The following is an 18230-nucleotide window of genomic DNA, read 5'->3' as shown; positions in this document are numbered from 1 at the left end:
CTTCCCCCACCACGCTGCTCAGCATGGCACGCAGGAGCTTAGTTCCCCAACCAGGGATCAAACCTGTGTCCCCTGCAGTGGAAGCTGGAAGTCTTAATCACTGGACCACCAGGGAAGTCCCAGAGTATCAGTTTTACACTTCTTTTGTTATATTTATTCCTAAATATTTTATACTTAAAAATATACATTTATTTCTTTGGCTGTACCTAGTCTTTGCTGTGGCACGTGGGATCTAGTTCCCTGAGCATGGATCGAGCCCGGGCTCCTACGCTGGGAGCGTGCTGTCTTAGCCACTGGCCACCAGGGAGTCCCTATTTCATACTTTTTGATGCTATTATAAATACCATTTCTCAATTTCATTTTCAGATTGTTCATTGCAGACATACAGAATTACATTTAATTTTTCAAATGCAGACTTCCCATATCATTTTTACTTTATTTTTCAATTAATTAATTTATTTGGCTACATTGGGTCTTACTTGCAGCACGTGGGCTCTTGTTGTGCCATGCATTTCTATGTTATAGGTCCAACAGTACATTATATACAAATAGCATTGTATATCATATACAACATTACTTTATACGATTGCATCTTATGTCACTTAAAAGTAGAAGGGAGAAAAATATATTTATACTGTCTTTTATAATTCTTTAATTACCTTTAGGGGTGTTCCTTGATTTCTTTCATTTGGATTTGAATTACTATCTGGGGTCACTTGCTTTCATCCTGAAAAACTTCCTTTAATATTTCTTGTAAGGTGGGTCTCAAAACAACAAATTCTGGTTTTGTTTATCTGGAAAAGTCTTTATTTTAACTTTATTTTTGAAAGGTCCATTTCATTTATAGCCAGCTATGTTGGATATAGAATTCCTAGTTTACAAGCTTTTTTCTTTGAGTGCTTGGAACGTTATACCACCACCTCTGCCCTCCCTAGCTTCTGCTGAGAAGTCAGCTCTTAATCTTACTGGGTTCCCTTAAAATTGCCACGTCGTTTTTCTCTTGCTGCTTTCAGGATTTTCTCCTTGTCTAACTTTCAGCATTTTTACCATGATGTGTCTGTGAATCTCTGTGTTTGTCCTTGGAAGTAACTGAGCTTCCTGAAAATACTGGTTATTCTTTTTCAATTAATTTAGGAAGTTTCGGCCAATTTGGGGGGGATATTTTTTCTCACTCCTCTCCTTCTGGTAGTTGCATTACATATATGTTGATGCACTGAATGATCCTCACGTTTCTCTGAGGCTCAGGACATTTTTCTTCGTTCTTTTTCTCTTTACTCTTCAGCTTCCATAATCTCCATCAATCAATCTTCAAGTATACTAATTATTTCCTCTGCCAGTTGGAATGTACTTTGAGCCCCTCTAATTAATTTATTTCAGTCATTATATTTCCCAACTCCAGAATTTTAATTTGGCTCTTTTCATAATTCCTATCTCTCTTATTGGGCTTCCCTGGTGGCTCAGTGGTAAAGAATCTGCCTGCAATGCAGGAGACCTGGGTTTGAAATCCCTGGGCCGGGAAGATCCCCTGGAGAAGGAAATGGCAACCCACTCCAGTATTCTTGCCTGGGAAATCCCATGGACAGAGGAGCCTGGTGGGCTACAGTCCACGGAGTCGCAAAAAGAGTCAGTCACAAATGAGCCACTAAACAAGAACAACAATCTATTAATATTCTCTAGTTGATGCAAAAGTATCATTTTACCTTTAATCATGTTTTCCTTTAGTTCTGTGAACATATTTATAGCAACTCTAGGGAGTGGTTCTCCACCCTCACCCTGGGCATGTTGTTATTTGCTTGCTGTTGAGTAACAGTCTGGACTGTTCTAGTGAAATCTATTTCCCTCTCATGGTGTTAAGGCCTATATTGTTGCTCCTCAGGGAGCCATATCTTTGGGTTTGCCCAAAGTCACCAAAAACAAGACCGGGAGCTGACTGTGGCTTAGATCATGAACTCCTTATTGCCAAATTCAGACTGAAATTGAAGAAAGTAGGGAAAACCACTAGACCATTCAGGTATGACCTAAATCAAATCCCTTATGATTATACAGTGGAAGTCAGAAATAGACTTAAGGGACTAGATCTGATAGACAGAGTGCCTGATGAACTATGAACGGAGGTTCGAAACATTGTACAGGAGACAGGGATCATGACCATCCCCAAGGAAAAGAAATACAAAAAAGCAAAATGGCTGTCTGAAGGGGCCTTACAAAGAGCTGTGAAAAGAAGAGAAGCGAAAAGCAAAGGAGAAAAGGAAAGATATAAGCATCTGAATACAGGGTTCCAAAGAATAGCAAGGAGAGATAAGAAAGCCTTCCTCAGCGATCAATGCAAAGAAATAGATGAAAACAACAGAATGGGAAAGACTAGAGATCTCTTCAAGAAAATTAGAGCTACCAAGGTAACATTTCATGCAAAGATGGGCTCGATAAAGAACAGGAATAGTATGGACCTAACAGAAGCAGAAGATATTAAGAAGAGGTGGCAAGAATACACAGAAGAACTGTACAAAAAAGATCTTCATGACCCAGATAATCACGATGGTGTGATCACTGACCTAGAGCCAGACATCCTGGAATGTGAAGTCAAGTGGGCCTTAGAAAGCATCACTACGAACAAAGCTAGTGGAACTGATGGAATTCCAGTTGAGCTATTTCAAATCCTGAAAGATGATGCTGTGAAAGTGCTGCACTCAATATGCCAGCAAATTTGGGAAACTCAGCAGTGGCTACAGGACTGGAAAAGGTCAGTTTTCATTCCAATCCCAAAGAAAGGCAATGTTCAAACTACCGCACAATTGCACTCATCTCACATGCTAGTAAAGTAATGCTCAAAATTCTCCAAGCCAGGCTTCAGCAATACGTGAACCATGAACTTCCTGATGTTCAAGCTGGATTTAGAAAAGGCAGAGGAACCAGAGATCAAATTGCCAACATCTGCTGGATCATGGAAAAAGCAAGAGAGTTCCAGAAAAACATCTATTTCTGCTTTATTGATTATGCCAAAGTCTTTGACTGTGTGGATCACAATAAACTGTGGACAATTCTGAAAGAGATTGGGAATACCAGACCACCTGACCTGCCTCTTGAGAAATTTGTATGCAGGTCAGGAAGCAACAGTTAGAACTGGACATGGAACAACAGACTGGTTCCGAATAGGAAAAGGAGTACGTCAAGGCTGTATATTGTCACCCTGCTTATTTAACGTATATGCAGAGTACATCATGAGAAATACTGGGCTGGAAGAAGCACAAGCTGGAATCAAGATTGCTGGGAGAAATATCAATAACCTCAGATATGCAGATGACACCACCCTTATGGCAGAAAGTGAAGAGGAACTCAAAAGCCTCTTGATGAAAGTGAAAGAGGAGAGTGAAAAAGTTGGCTTAAAGTTCAACTTATTGCCAAATTCAGACTGAAATTGAAGAAAGTAGGGAAAACCACTAGACCATTCAGGTATGACCTAAATCAAATCCCTTATGATTATACAGTGGAAGTGAGAAATAGATTTAAGGAACTAGATCTGATAGATAGAGTGCCTCATGAACTATGGATGGAGGTTCGTGACTTTGTACAGGAGACAGGGATCAAGACCATCCCCATGGAAAAGAAATGCAAAAAAGCAAAATGGCTGTCTGAAGGGGCCTTACAAAGAGCTGTGAAAAGAAGAGAAGCGAAAAGTAAAGGAGAAAAGGAAAGATATAAGCATCTGAATGCAGAGTTGCAAAGAATAGCAAGAAGAGATAAGAAAGCCTTCCTCAGTGATCAATGCAAAGAGATAGAGGAAAACAACAGAATGGGAAAGACTAGAGATCTCTTCAAGAAAATCAGAGATACCAAGGTAACATTTCATGCAAAGATGGGCTCGATAAAGGACAGAAATGGTATGGACCTAACAGAAGCAGAAGATATCAGGAAGAGGTGGCAAGAATACACAGGAGAACTGTACAAAAAAGATCTTCATGACCCAGATAATCACGATGGTGTGATCACTGACCTAGAGCCAGACATCCTGGAATGTGAAGTCAAGTGGGCCTTAGAAAGCATCACTACGAACAAAGCTAGTGGAGCTGATGGAATTCCAGTTGAGCTATTTCAAATCCTGAAAGATGATGCTGTGAAAGTGCTGCACTCAATATGCCAGCAAATTTGGAAGACTCAGCAGTGGCCACAGGACTGGAAAAGGTCAGTTTTCATTCCAATTCCAAAGAAAGGCAATGCTCAACCTACCGCACAATTGCACTCATCTCACACGCTAGCAAAGTAATGTTCAAAATTCTCCAAGCCAGGCTTCAGCAGTACGTGAACCATGAACTTCCTGATGTTCCAGCTGGTTTTAGAAAAGGCAGAGGAACCAGAGATCAAATTGCCAACATCTGCTGGATCATGGAAAAAACAAGAGAGTTCCAGAAAAACATCTATTTCTGCTTTATTGACTATGCCAAAGCCTTTGACTGTGTGGATCACAATAAACTGTGGACAATTCTGAAAGAGATGGGAATACCAGACCAGCTGACCTGCCTCTTGAGAAACCTATATGCAGGTCAGGAATCAACAGTTAGAACTGGACATGGAACAACAGACTGGTTCCAGATAGGAAAGGGAGTACGTCAAGGCTGTATATTGTCACCCTGCTTATTTAACTTATATGCAGAGTACATCATGAGAAACGCTGGATTGGAAGAAGCACTAGCTGGAATCAAGATTGCCAGGAGACATATCAATAACCTCAGATATGCAGATGACACCACCCTTATGGCAGAAAGTGAAGAGGAACTCAAAAGCCTCTTGATGAAAGTGAAAGAGGAGAGTGAAAAAGTTGGCTTAAAGCTCAACATTCAGAAAACGAAGATCATGGCATCCAGTCCCACCACTTCATGGGAAATAGATGGGGAAACAGTGGAAACAGTGTCAGACTTTATTTTTCTGGGCTCCAAAATCACTGCAGATGGTGACTGCAGCCATGAAATTAAAAGACGCTTACTCCTTGGAAGGAAAGTTATGACCAACCTAGATAGCATATTCAAAAGCAGAGACATTACTTTGCCAACAAAGGTCCGTCTAGTCAAGGCTATAGTTTTTCCTGTGGTCATGTATGGATGTGAGAGTTGGACTGTGAAGAAGGCTGAGCACCAAAGAATTGATGCTTATGAACTGTGGTGTTGGAGAAGACTCTTGAGAGTCCCTTGGACTGCAAGGAGATCCAACCAGTACAATCTGAAGGAGATCAGCCCTGGGATTTCTTTGGAGGGAATGATTCTGAAGCTGAAACTCCAGTACTTTGGCCACCTCATGCAAAGAGTTGACTCATTGGAAAAGACTCTGATGCTGGAGGGTTTGGGGGCAGGAGGAGAAGGGGACGACAGAGGATGAGATGGCTGGATGGCATCACTGACTCGATGGACGTGAGTCTGAGTGAACTCCGGGAGCTGGTGATGGACAGGGAGGCCTGGCATGCTGAGATTCATAGGGTCACAAAGAGACGGACACGACTGAGCGAATAAACTGAACTGAACTGAACTGAAAGTCACCCATAATAACAATGGTCTTAGTAGGACACTCTTCCTCTCTTTCCCTGATCACACCAAACTGTTGAAAGTGAAAGTGTTAGTGGATGTCCAACTCCTTATGACCCCTAGGACCGCCAGGGTTCTCTGTTCATGAGATTCTCCAGGCAAGAATACTGGACTGGGTATCCATTCCCTTCTCCAGGATATCTTCCCAATCCTGGGATCAAATCCAGGTCTCCCTCACTGCAAGCAGATTCTTTACCATCTGAGTCACCAGGGAAGCACCCAACTGTTACACTCCACTATTGTGATATATTGCTCTATTATTTCCAACAATACCCTAGAGCATAACTTGTTCTACAAAGTAATCCAATCAAAAGGTGGCTCTTCTGAAAGAACCATTTCTGAGATATTTTTTTTTTCCTGATGAGGAGGGCTCTTTCCAGCTGTCTTACTCTCCTGCAAACTAGCTGCCTACAGTAGTATCTTCATTAAATCCACAGATCTCCTTCCAATTGCCTTTCACCAAAACCTTCACAGTTCTGGAGAGCACCCTTAGGCGTAAATTTCTCCAGTCTCTACTGCAAATAGGACTTCCCTGATGGCTCAGAGGATAAAGCATCTGTCTGCAATGCAGGAGACCTGGGTTCGATCCCTGGGTTGGGAAGATCCCCTGGAGAAGGAGATGGCACCCCACTCCAGTATTATTGCCTGGAAAATCCCATGGACGGAGGAGCCTGGTAGGCTACAGTCCATGGGGTCGCAGAGTCAGACCTGATTTTCACTACTGCAAATGAAGTCGATGATTTTGGGAAGAGATTAGAAGCTAAGGGTTTTAAAGCCTGCTTCTCCCTCCAGGCAAAATCTCTGAGCTCTAGATAGAAGTTGGGGTGGGGGTGGGGTGGGGTGTGGGGGGCGGGCGGGGGGTGTCAGTTTGAAGTCGTCTCAGTTTGTCTCTCTGGGTTGGTACCACCCATCTCACAAACTGAAGATGGGGATACTACACTGGGAATCCAGTATTCTTGGTAAGCAACACCCAGAGTACACAGGACTGAGCCTCAGTATCAAGCAGCCTTGGGCAGGAGAAGCCCTAAAGTAATGCTCCTTCTCGGAAGAAAGCTGTCCGACTGGGAGCTAGGGAGGGGAGGGAGCTCAGTGTCCTGGGTTGCAGCCGTCCAGAGCTGAAAGCAGGAAGGTGGCAGTGGTCTTGGTTCATATATTAATACCGCAAACTCCTGGGACTTTCCCTGTGGCCCAATGGTTAAGACTCTGCTCTTTTACTGCAGGGGGCGTGGATTCCCGGTTGGGGAACTAAGATAAGGCATGCCTCGCGGCCAAAACAAAAACAAATACCAAACTCTTGCCTTTCTTACCGAATTTTCATAGATTTTCTTGAGTAGATGTTTTTTCACCTGATGCTTGCCCTTAGGACAATTTCCAGAGGGGTTAATCTGAGTTGTTTGGAGAATTAAGTGAATGAATGTCAGATACTTAAGTATTCAATAAATGATACCTATTACAGGACAGAAACTGTATGGAAAGTTTAAGATACCATCACTTTCCTCAAAGAATTTTCTCTAGAAAAGTTAGGCTGTGAAAAAGGGAAACAATATAGACTTTCCCAACGAGATGCAACTTTTAACACCTATGATTTATTATATCATCTTATAAAGTTGAAACTCTAAAGAGCCGGAGCTTAAGCGTGACACTGAGAACTAGAATTCGCTACCACGGATGCTTTAGACTTATGCTGTAACAATGAATGAAAACCTTCAGGAAGTGCTTCCAAACCCGAAAGCCCCATTGAAAAAAAGCAGTAATTATCTTTAACGTGAGGATTTGGGCCTAGATGGCCCCTTCCGGATCTGGCCGACTCTATCTTTGCCCAGAGATGATATAAACAGAATCCCGAAGCTTCCACCTTGACTGTCACCGCGGCAAGGGCGCCCGGGTCGGTGCCGGACCCAAACCAGGGCCGGATCCCAAAGGGCTCGCCTTCGCCGCAGCCCGTCGGGGCTGCAGGAGACTTACCTCGCAATTGAACTCCATCTCCGCGTCCATGGTGACGATCCGCACGGTGAATGTCTTAGGCTGCTTCCTCTTGAGCGAGCTGAAGCTCATTCGGGAAGCGATGGCCCCGGCCATGGCGCGGGGCTTAGGCGCAGGACCCTCGCGCCCCGAAGCCTGCACTCGGGACCTTTTAGCCTCCCTGGAGGAGGCGCACAGGCCTCAGGGCCACCATGGTGGCCGGCCGGCCGGCCCGAGAGCTGTCTGAGCGGCGCGGGCCCCCAGCGGCCAGCATGGGCCGCGAGGACCCTGCCCAGGAACGGAAAGGGGAGTCCCGGAGGCGGACTCTGACGGCCCCGGGCAAGGATCGCGACCGAGGACCGACGGGGAGGGCACGGCCCGGCTCTCCGGGACTCGGGCCGGGGACGCTGGGAACGCCCGCGGACGGGGCCCCTAGACGGCGGCTTCCCAGAGCCCGCGCGCCTCTCAGCGGCCGACGGAGGTCTCAGGGCCGCGCTGCAGCCGGGCGCGCACGTGCGCGCGTGGCTGTCACCGTCCTCGCTCCGCGCGCCCGCGGGAAGCGTCCCCTCCCCGCAGCCCTCGGCCTGCTCCCCGCCCCGCCCTCCGGCCCCCAAGATCACTACACACGACGCAACCAAACCCGGTTGCTGCCGCCGGATACCGCGGTTGGCTGAGCGCTCCGAAGGAGACGGGACTTTCCCGCTGTGTCCCACCCTCTTCAGCATCACTTCACCAATCGGAAGTTCAGATCTAAACTGGAGGCGCGGGCCTTGGCTCGCCGTTGAGTGGCTGCGGTGGCAGTCACTCCGAACGCTTTTGTTTTCTAAGGGGTACGCCTACTCTAGCAAGACTGGTTGAGGTGTCTGAGCCCCGCCGACCCTTTCCCGGGGAAACACGTAGAGGCTGGTACCCGGGCGCGGGAGGCGCTCACCCCCTGTTCCCGTGAGGGACTGCCCTTCGGACCAAGTCGGCGCCAGGTGTGGCGCCCCAGGGGATCGTGTTTCGGACACCGGGTGGATAAGCCTGTTGAACACCTAAAATTAGTTACGTGTGCTGACCTCTGTGTTTCTCAAACTCAATCACTTGTGGAGGCCGTTTAGGTAGCCAGCACTTATCGCCCTCCACCGGAATCCTTCTGCTTCTTTTTAGGGAGAAATTTTAATTATTACCGAGGGTTATTGTTGTTCTTCAGTCGCTAAGTCGTGTCGGAGTCTTTGAGATCCCAAGGAGGGAGGTGGGTAATAATTGTACCTACCCCACGGGATTGTTGAGGCGTATAAAGCTTTAGGACGTGGCTGGTCATTTTAGGTCGAATCCTATGAAATTGCTCTTTTTGTAGATACTTTCCCCACCCCCTCCACCCCCGCCCCATGAAAGTATTCTGGGGGAATTCCTTGGCAGTCTAGTGGTTAGGATTATGGGCTTTCACTGTGGGAGTTCAGTACCTGGTCAGGGAACTAATATCCTGCAGGCTGCTGGGGCGTAGCCAAACAAAAGGAAAGAAGAAAGCATTTTTCACTTTTTACTCTGTGATTCCCAGTTTGGGACCATAAACATATGTTTTACTGTCATCAAGAGTTATATGGATGTGTGTGTGTGTGTGAGAGAGAGAGAGAGATGGGGGAATATAGTTTTCTTTATTTAAAACAATGTTCAATTTTAAATGAGACTTAATGGTTGAATACCTGAATGGCTGAACGAAACACATTCCACAAATGTTAGCCGTTAGCATCACCCCCTCCTACAGGTGAAGAAACAGAAAGTCAGCATGACAGAGTTACTTGCTGGCTATTATACACATAGTGAGAGGCAAAGCTGGGACTCCAACCCAAGCCTGTCCCACCAGAGGCTGCTGGTCTTTTACTCTGCTCTCCTCCCCTGGTTGTTCAGGCGCTAAGTCGTATCCAACTCTGCGACCCCATGGACTGCAGCACACCAGGCTTCCCTGTCCTTCACCATGTCCTAGAATTTGCTCAGATTCACATCCCTTGAGTCAGTGATGCCATCCATCTCATCCTCTGCTGCCTCCTCCTCCTGCCCTCAACCTTTCCCAGCATCGGGGTCTTTTCCAATGAGTTGGCTGTTCGCATCAGATGGCCAAAGTATTGGTGCTTCAGCATCAGTTTCCCCAATGACTATTCAGGGTCAATTTCTTTTAGGATTGACTGGTTTGATCTCCTTGCTGTCCAAGGGACTGACTCTCAAGAGTCTTCTCCAGCACCACAGCTCTAAAGCATCAATTCTTCGGCACTCAGCTTTCTTTATGGTCCAACTCTGACATCTGTGCATGACTCCTGGAAAAACCATTGGTGGCTTATAAATTGCCTGTTTCAGCCCTGAGATGGTGAACTACAGTTCTAGAGCACTTAGCGAAGGCTGTTGCTCTAACTATACTAATAGCATAACTTTGCTCTTCCCTGTGGGCCCCTGTGGTGCCTGTGAAGCACCCGCCAGGCCACAGGAATCATTGGCTGGCACACCCGGCAAGGCTGCCAGGCTGCTTTGGGGGAACTTTATGTCCTGCCAACTGCTAGCAAATTTCCCCACCAAACTGATTGTTTAGGGCACTGTGGGCTTAGCGTGGGAGTGTCTTTATTTTCATTGCTTTGGTTCATCCCTGTAGGTGGGAAAACCAGGCTGGATTCTCCTATAGGCTCCCCATAGGGACGACTAATCAGGGCTTTAACCCAGGGCCAAGATTGCTGGCAGAAAATAAGTGACTTTGGGAACCCACTGAGAAGTAGCATGAGGAGGTAGATCAGAGAGCAGGGACTAAAGATGACAGTAATGGCCAGTAATAGCTTATTTTTATGGAAGGCGTACTAGGAGCTAAGCGCTGGGCTAATTGGCCAAACATACCATTGAGATTCCTGGGGGACCTCCAGGCAGATGTGTGGGTCTGGACCTCAGAAGGAAGGCCAGGGCCATGAGTCAAAATAGATGTGGTAGAATATTATGCTGGCATTAAAAGTGCTGTTCACAAAGAATAAATAGAGACGGTAATAGCAGGTAGCAGATAAGGTTTTGAGAAGGAAAAACTTAGGTAGGGCTCACTAAGAAAGACCTGACATACAGACACCAGTTACTAAATATCTGTTGGATGAATAAGGGACGGACATGAGGAAATACAGTCTCAAACTATGGGAACAATGTTAATAGCTGGCATATATTTAAGTGCTTACATAAGGTACTTTGCAAAGTGCTATGAATTCTTTACTTCTGATCTTTATCAAAACCCAGCTTGGTAGGTATATATCCCTTGTTTATATGTAGGGAAACTGGATAAGGGTGAAATGAAGTAATTTACCCCAAAGCATGATTGGTAGATTTGCAATGTGCATATAGGACTGTTTTAATCCAGATCTCACCTGACTTACATTTTGTTCCTTCATTCTTTCAGAAGATCAGTGGTGTTCCAAGTGACATCTTTTCCCTCCAAGAGGGCATTTGGCAGTGTCTGGAGATTTTTTTTTTTGGCTGTGACAACCAGGAGGTGCTGACTGTCCCCTATATGGGAAGGTCAAGGTTGTGCAACCTGGGACCTAAGACTTCTGAGGTCATAGCTGGGATATTCCAACGTGCCTCCCTGAAGCACTGAGCCTGGATGAAAGCATCTGCAGATAACAGCTCCCACCTGAATAAGGGTGAGTGAGAGCCTACAAGGCCTCAGGACCCTTGTAGAGAGCTCAGTGGTGCTCTCTCTCTTCATTTTGGGCCTGGGGTTGAAGATCCTTGAATTTGCCCAGGCTGTCACCTGCAGTGTTGGAAGCAAGCCGACCTGAGTAGGAATTTCTACCTTACCTTGACCTTGGGCATAATTTAGTTTCTCTGAGCCTCAGTTACCTCATCTGTAAAAATGGGCATAATAATATGACATGTTTAAAAGCCTCTCTTAAATGCAAATTAATATTTATTGAGTGCCCTCTGTGTCTAACGTGCTGTGTAACCTTGAAAAGGTCTTTACCATTTCTGGACCTCCATTTTATCCACACTTAAAATGGGGAGAATAAGGGGACTTACCAGTGGTTCAGTGGTTAAGAATCTGCCTTGCAATGCAGGGGAAGTGGGTTCAACCCCTGGCTGGGCAACTAAGATCCCACAGGCCACGGGCAACTGAGCCCACACGCCACAACTATTGAGCCTGTGTGCCCTGGAGCCTACATCAGCTAAGACCCAACATAGCCAAATAAATAAATAATTTTTTATTTTTTAATGAGGAGAATAGGAAATGGGATTGCAAATAGCAAAGCCTCACAGCACACATAAGTGGAACTTTAACTGGGGTTCATTTTCGTATGCATGCATTTGATTTAATTCTCATGATTATGTAGGTTATTATGCCCATTTGACTGTTAAGAAAACAGAGGGACCCAAAGCTGAGTGATTGGCCAAAGACTACACAACCAAACAGAGAAACCACCTGGATCCCAAACCCAGGTTTTTAGCCTGGGCCCATAGACTTCCAAGGACAGCGTGCTGCAGGTTACAAGGGGTCCTGTCTACAGCAGGCGCTGAAAAGCAACTGCCTAAAATTCATGCTTATGCTTATTCATACTTATGCATGTGAATGTGTTCACCAGCCTGGAAGCCCCCTAAACCCCACCCATACTTTTGGGATTTTTATGGAGGCTTCCTCATGTAGGCATGATCCATTATCAGCTCAGTTTCCAGCTTTCTTCCCCTTCCAGGAGGATGTGGGCTGGAAAAGCTAAAAGCTGCATACTTCTAACAATGGCTTAATCTTTCTAGTCTAGCCCCCGTTCAGGGGGCTTCCCTGGTGGTCAGTGGTAAAGAATCTGCCTGCAATGCAGGAGACCCAGGTTCAATTCCTGGGTGAGGAAGATACCCTGGAGAAGGAAATGACAACCCACTCCAGTGTTCTTGCCTGGAAAATCCCATGGACAGAGGAGACTAGTGGGCTGCAGTCCATGGGGTTGCAAAGAGTCAGACATGACTTAGCGACTAAATGACAGCAAGCACCCCATGCAGGAGCCCACAAAGCATTACCTCATTAGAGCAAAGGATGTTCCCATCACCCAGGCAGTTCCCAGTGATTTAGAGGCTCTGTATCAGAAACCAGGGTCCAAGACCAAATATCTGAACAGGAAGGGCTCCTGGTGCTTTTATCACTTAGAAAATTACAGGAGCTTTAGGAGCTCAGTGCTGGGAACTGGAGGCAGAGACTAAAGATTTTCTGTTATTTCACAGGACACAATTCAACCCATAACATTTCCCTTCTAGGGGTGGGCTCCAGGAGCTGTATATATGCCAGGATATCTGGGGAGGTCCAGAGAAGTCACATTTTTCAGGAAGGATGCCTTCTATAAGCTTCACATGATTCAAAATGTTGTATTCAAAAACTCATGTTTCCCTGTATAATGAATGTGAAGGAGGCAATAAAACACGCGCACATACAGCTCGTGAATCAACAGCCCATCTTACCATATTTTTGCTTTTATAAAAAAATTTATTGTTTATTTGGCTGCACCAGGTCTTAGCTGTGGCACGTGGGATCTTTAGTTTCAGCTTGTGAATTCTTAGTTGTGGCGTGTAGCATCCAGTTCCCTGACCAGGGATTGAGCACGGGGCCCCTGCATTGGGAGCTCAGAGTCTTAGCCACTGGACCACCAGGGAAGTCCCCCACATTTTTGCTTTGTATCTTTGCAGCATTATCTCTACCTGTGGCCACTGTCCTACATTTACAGCAGCACCTGTCACAGAGCTGGTTCAGTCTTCTCTGTGCTGTGTTATTACATCCAATAGCTGCTCCAAACTATTGATTTGGGGGCGTGATTTTCAGCATTGGCGTACCTACTTTGTGAGTGATGTTGTCAAATGACATTTTTATAGCTTTTTAAAGTGGGTTTATAATGACAGTGAACGGCAAAATAACAGCTCAGTGCACAAAAAGCAGGCGCTGGAGTCCAAAGCACACTAACAGCGGTGTGCTTTGCTCCCAATTGACACAGAATGTGGTTGTTTCTCAGCGCTGCCCGGTGGCAGCAGAGTGAACGCAGTTTATCATTCATTCCACGCTAACCGCCTTGAAATGGTTTGGTATTTAACAAGTGAAAATGTTTTCTTTCTCTGGCCTTTGTATGATTTCCAATATGTATACATGAAATGGCACTTTGATCGTGTTTTTATGTGGCACTATGTCAAAGTCCCACAATTCATGTCTGCATATGACTTATCCTGCAGAAAGGCTGGGACTTGGCAGTGTGGCTCACGCCCGAGCTGAGACATAAAAGCGTTCTTGTCCTGTCGCTCCCGTTTGGGGGTCTCATGGCTGGAGGATGCAATTCTCAGAGAGCAGTCGGGCCCGGGCATGAAAGCCCATCAGTAAGGAGCTGGCGACACTGCCAGAGCGGGCTGCTCTGTCTCTCTGCTCTTCTGCAGCCCGCTCCGTGATGATCCATTTGTCCCAGGGAACAGACGATGGCAGGTTTGTCCATATTTTACACTTATGAACCTGCCTGCTCCTTTTTGCTCCATCTGTCTTTGTCCCCGGTTCCTGTCTTTTCATTTCACAGACTGGGCAGCAGGGCTTGGCAACGAGTTATGAAGGCAGATTCCATGAGGGCGGCTTTGGGAAAGGAGGGAGGGAGGGAGAAAAAATGGGTCAGCTCCCTGCCAAGAGGGGAGGATGAACAGGTTCAGGAGAAAGAGATGTCACAGACTCCGGTGGGCGGGTGGGGACCTTGGAGAGGTAGGGGAGGGAGAGACCCTAGGACGGAAAAAACAGTGATGCTGGGGAAATGTGCTCATAGAAGATGGCGTGGACGTCTGAGTCCAATCCCAGTAATTAAGCTGGGCCCAGTGCACAACCTAACTATAGGACCCAGCTGTCAAGAATCTTTTTTTTCTTTAAATTAATTTCTGGATGTCCTGGGTCTTCATTGCTACGTGTGGGCTTTCTCTGCTTGTGGTGAGCGGGTGCTGCCCTCTAGTAGCAGAGCGCGGGTTTCTCACTTCAGTGGCTTGGCTTGTTGGCATGCAGGCCCTAGAGCACACGGGGTTCAGTAGTTGTAGTGCACGGGCTTAGTTGCTCCTCAGCCTGTGGGATCTTCCCGTACCAGGAAGGGATCAAACCTCTCCATATCCCCTGCATTGCAAGACAGATTGATTCTTAACCACTGGACCACCAGGGAAGATTCCTCCCAAGAATCTTACATGTTGGTATTGACATCCTTGTAAGGCCCCCTCCCACACTGAGCAGGGCTGACCTGTGTCACCAAAGAGATATTCAGAAATGACAGGGTATGATTTCCAAGGTCAATTCACAAAGTCCTTGAAGGTTCCCTCTTACTCTCTCCTGGATCACTCACTCTGGGGGAAGTCACCTGCCATGTGGTGAAGACACCCACGCAGCACTTGGAGAGGCCCATGTGGCAAAGAACTGAGGTCGCCGGCCAAGAGCCCCCAACAACCAGCACTGACTTGCTAGGTGTGTGAGCGGCCCACCTCGGAAGCAGATCCCACAGCCTCCATCAGGCCTTCAGATGACCACAGCCCAAGCCAACATCTTGACTGCAATGTGGTGAAAGACCCTGAGCCAGAAGAAGCCCAGCCAGCCACTCGTTCGTGAATTCCTGACCCATTTGGAACCGTGTGAGCTCATAAATGTTCATTGTTTCAAGCTGCTAAATTTTGGGATAATTTATTCCACAGTAATTGGAAATGGTCTAATTGTATTACTCCTTACTTGCAGAATTGTCTTCCAACATCCATCTGGTTTACTGCCCAGAATGCACGGTCCATGGGTCAGGGACCCATTCCCACCAGGTGCCGAGTTAACAGGCATTACATGTCACTGAGTGCCATGCAGTCAGCCCCCCTGCCCTGCTCCTTCCAGCAGAGCCAATGGGGTTAGTTAAGTGAGGAAAAGATTCTGGGGGTGGAGTGGATGTGTGAGCCAGGGAGAGGGAAAGGGCCACGGTTAGGATGATCATACGTCCCAATTTGCCCAGGATAGAGGGGTTTCCTGGGATAGGGGACATTTAGTGTCCAAACGGGGACAGTCTGGGGTAAACTGGAGTGAGCTGGTCTCCCTAGCTGGGGTGGGAATGGAGGTCTCAAAGCTGCACTTCCAGTGAGCCGGCCAGACTGGTTCCCTTGGCCTGGATATGGAGACTTGTCCATCTGATCTGGTCGGGGGTGAGAACGTGCTCATGGCAGGCCTAGTTTGATCTTCCTATCCCACTCAAACAGAGGGAGATGGGAAGATGGCCTTACAAATGCCTAGACTAGGACTTCCCTGGTGGTCCAATGGTTAAGAATCTGTATTCCAGTGCAGGGTATAAGGCTTCGATCCTTGGTCCAGGAGGATTCCACCTGCTTTGGGACAACTGAGCCCTCTCCCCCTAGAGCCTCTGCTCTGAATCAAGAGAAGTGCCGGCAGTGAGAAGCCCGTGCACCCCGACTAGAGAGTAGCACCCGCTCACTGCAGCTAGGGAAGGCCTGAGTGCAGCAACAAAGACCCAGTGCGGTCAAAAATGAGTACATTTCAAAGAAATGCCTAGACCAGCAGAAGGAGGCTTTGGGCCAGCCCTTCCTCATTTTCCCCAGCAGAGATGGCCAGGAACACCAAGAGTTTGGTGAGGACTCTCACACTAGACTTGGAGGATAAGCCCTTCCCTGTCCAGGGGTCCTGGCTCCCCATGGCTTGATAACCAAATGACCAGTTAGTTGCTGTGCAGCCTCTGTGGTCACAGACCAGTGATGGGTCACCAAAGCCATCCACTTCATTGTTAGAAAAGCACTCCTTGTACTGAGTGAGAAGATGCCTCCACGTCATCTCCAGCCTCTGATAACATCCGATCATGCTGAACAGTCCGAACCCATTCCTTCCTGGAGGCCCTTTCACATACTGTGCACACACTGCTTCCTCTGCCCAAGGCTCTCCTTGCCCTGCTCCCTGCTGGCAGACTCTCTCTGCTGAACCTTTAAAGTGTTAGGCACTCAGTCATGTCTGACTCTTTGCGACCCCATGGACTGTAGCCCGCCCAGCTCCTCTGTCCATGGGATTCTCCAGCAAGAATACTGGAATGGGTTGCCATTCCCTTCTCCAGGGGGTCTTCTCGACCCAGGAATCAAACCTGGTCTCCTGCATTGCAGGCAGAGTCTTTAATGTCTGAGCCACCAGGGAAGCCCAGCCTAGGTCTAACACCAGGCCACCTGTGAGGCCCAGTGAGTTGTCACGCCTGCCTCTCCACACCTGCCACACTTGGTTCCTCCACCGCAGGACACCAGTGACACGTTACTTGCTGCACCTCCATCTCCCCATCTGAGCTTTTCCTCAGTGACTGACTGTGTCTGGGAACACTTCAGTCATGGTCCCTTTTGGTTCTTCTGATAACCCAAGGAGCAACTGGGCTCAGCTGTGTTTTAACATAGAGTAACCTTCGGCCTTAGCTATAAAGCACCAGCGATACAATATCTTCATTGCATTTATTCTGATGGTTCTGCCTGTGTATCACAGTTGATTTAGGTTTTTTGTTTATCATGATGATATACAGTATCCTTTTAAAATAAATCCTGCAAAGAATACATATTCATTGTAGCAGCTTCAGAAAACACAAGGGGAAAAAAAATAGTACAGGCCTCACTTCCTTATAGAAATTGTCATTGACCCTCAAAGTCTATATAGAACCTCACATTTTCTCTTTCCCCCTCCCCAATATAAGTCCTCATAGCTCTCCATATTTTTTCATAGCCTGTATCACAATTGGCAAAAAATATTTTTGTGTATATTTTTCACTTTTGCAGCCAATATTTTTAGCATGTCAGGCAAGAGAGGGGAGAGGGGTTAGGTCTAAGGTCTCTGCCCCAGGGGGGTCACCAGTTTGATTTTGTCTCCCCAGCCAGGCCAGGCCTTAAATTCCAAGAGGGCTGGGGGCTTGTCGTTCTGGCCACGTTTGGTGTCTCAGGGCTCAGCACATGGTCTAGCCACGTGGATTCAACATTTGCTGAAGGAATCACAAAATTAAAGCCTGCCAGGGCACTCCTCCACCCCAAGCATATAGGGAGGGCACTACCATCAGCCTCAGCCTCAGTGGGTGGACAGTCTTTTGGGGGGTGTGTACGCACATATTCTCTGGAAGTTATTAGGCTCCTGCTGCCCCCCCATAGGGTCTGCAGGCCCTCTGCTACCACTGAGGTCTGTGACCTGGGGGACTGTGGGCTGGGAGAGGACTAGTTTGGAAGGTAGGCACAAGACCTGGGCAGAGCAGGAGAAGGGCATGGAGCTCCAGGAGGCCCAGGCAGAGATGGTAGAGGGGGATGGAAAGGGAAAAGGAGATGATGGAGAGAAAGTGTCCCTGCAACCCAGAGCCTTGTCCATCTGTCTTAAGTTGTTAGGGGGTTTGTTCCTTTCAGACTATGATAAACGGTACCTGTGCCCCATCCCCGCAGGAAGGCACAGGCGCACAGAACTGTATACCATTTCAAGCGGGGTTACTGACCCTCTGCCACTCACCCTGGAGGTCCCCTTTAAGAACCCCTGGTGTTATTGTTCAATGCTCCCATTTTACGGGGTGGAAACTGAGGCCCAGACTGGGCGAAGGGTTTGCTCCAGGCCACAGAGCAAGTCTGTAGCAGAGCTGCCGAGGCTCAAGGACAAGAAACCGGACCTCTGCCCTGCATCTGCGTTGCGGGAAGAGAGGGGACAACGCCCACCTGCCCAGCTGGCGAGGGAGG

The 18230-nt window shown here is 47.4% G+C and overlaps 1 protein-coding gene and 1 long non-coding RNA gene across 6 annotated transcripts in view; one reads left to right on the top strand and one right to left on the bottom strand.

The window, feature by feature from the left end:
• NF2 (NF2, moesin-ezrin-radixin like (MERLIN) tumor suppressor) overlaps positions 1–8130 on the bottom strand; it is a 73339-nt gene extending 65209 nt beyond the window's left edge. For all 5 annotated transcript variants that reach the window (XM_055549440.1, XM_055549442.1, XM_055549439.1 and 2 more), the window contains exon 1: positions 7536–8130. In XM_055549440.1, the coding sequence (XP_055405415.1) occupies positions 7536–7649 (114 nt within the window). In that variant the 5' untranslated portion in view covers positions 7650–8130. The remainder of the gene's footprint in view (positions 1–7535) is intronic.
• Positions 8131–8363: 233 nt separating this feature from the next.
• On the top strand, positions 8364–11452 carry LOC129629931 (uncharacterized). Its single transcript, XR_008703393.1, has 2 exons — positions 8364–8766; positions 10933–11452. It is a non-coding gene; the product is annotated as an uncharacterized LOC129629931 (long non-coding RNA).
• Positions 11453–18230: the final 6778 nt, after the last annotated feature.

The sequence above is a fragment of the Bubalus kerabau genome, chromosome 16, assembly GCF_029407905.1.
Source record: "Bubalus kerabau isolate K-KA32 ecotype Philippines breed swamp buffalo chromosome 16, PCC_UOA_SB_1v2, whole genome shotgun sequence".
NCBI lineage: Eukaryota > Metazoa > Chordata > Mammalia > Artiodactyla > Bovidae > Bubalus > Bubalus kerabau.
Note: the sequence above shows the minus strand (reverse complement) of the source record. Positions and strands in the feature narration are given on the sequence as shown.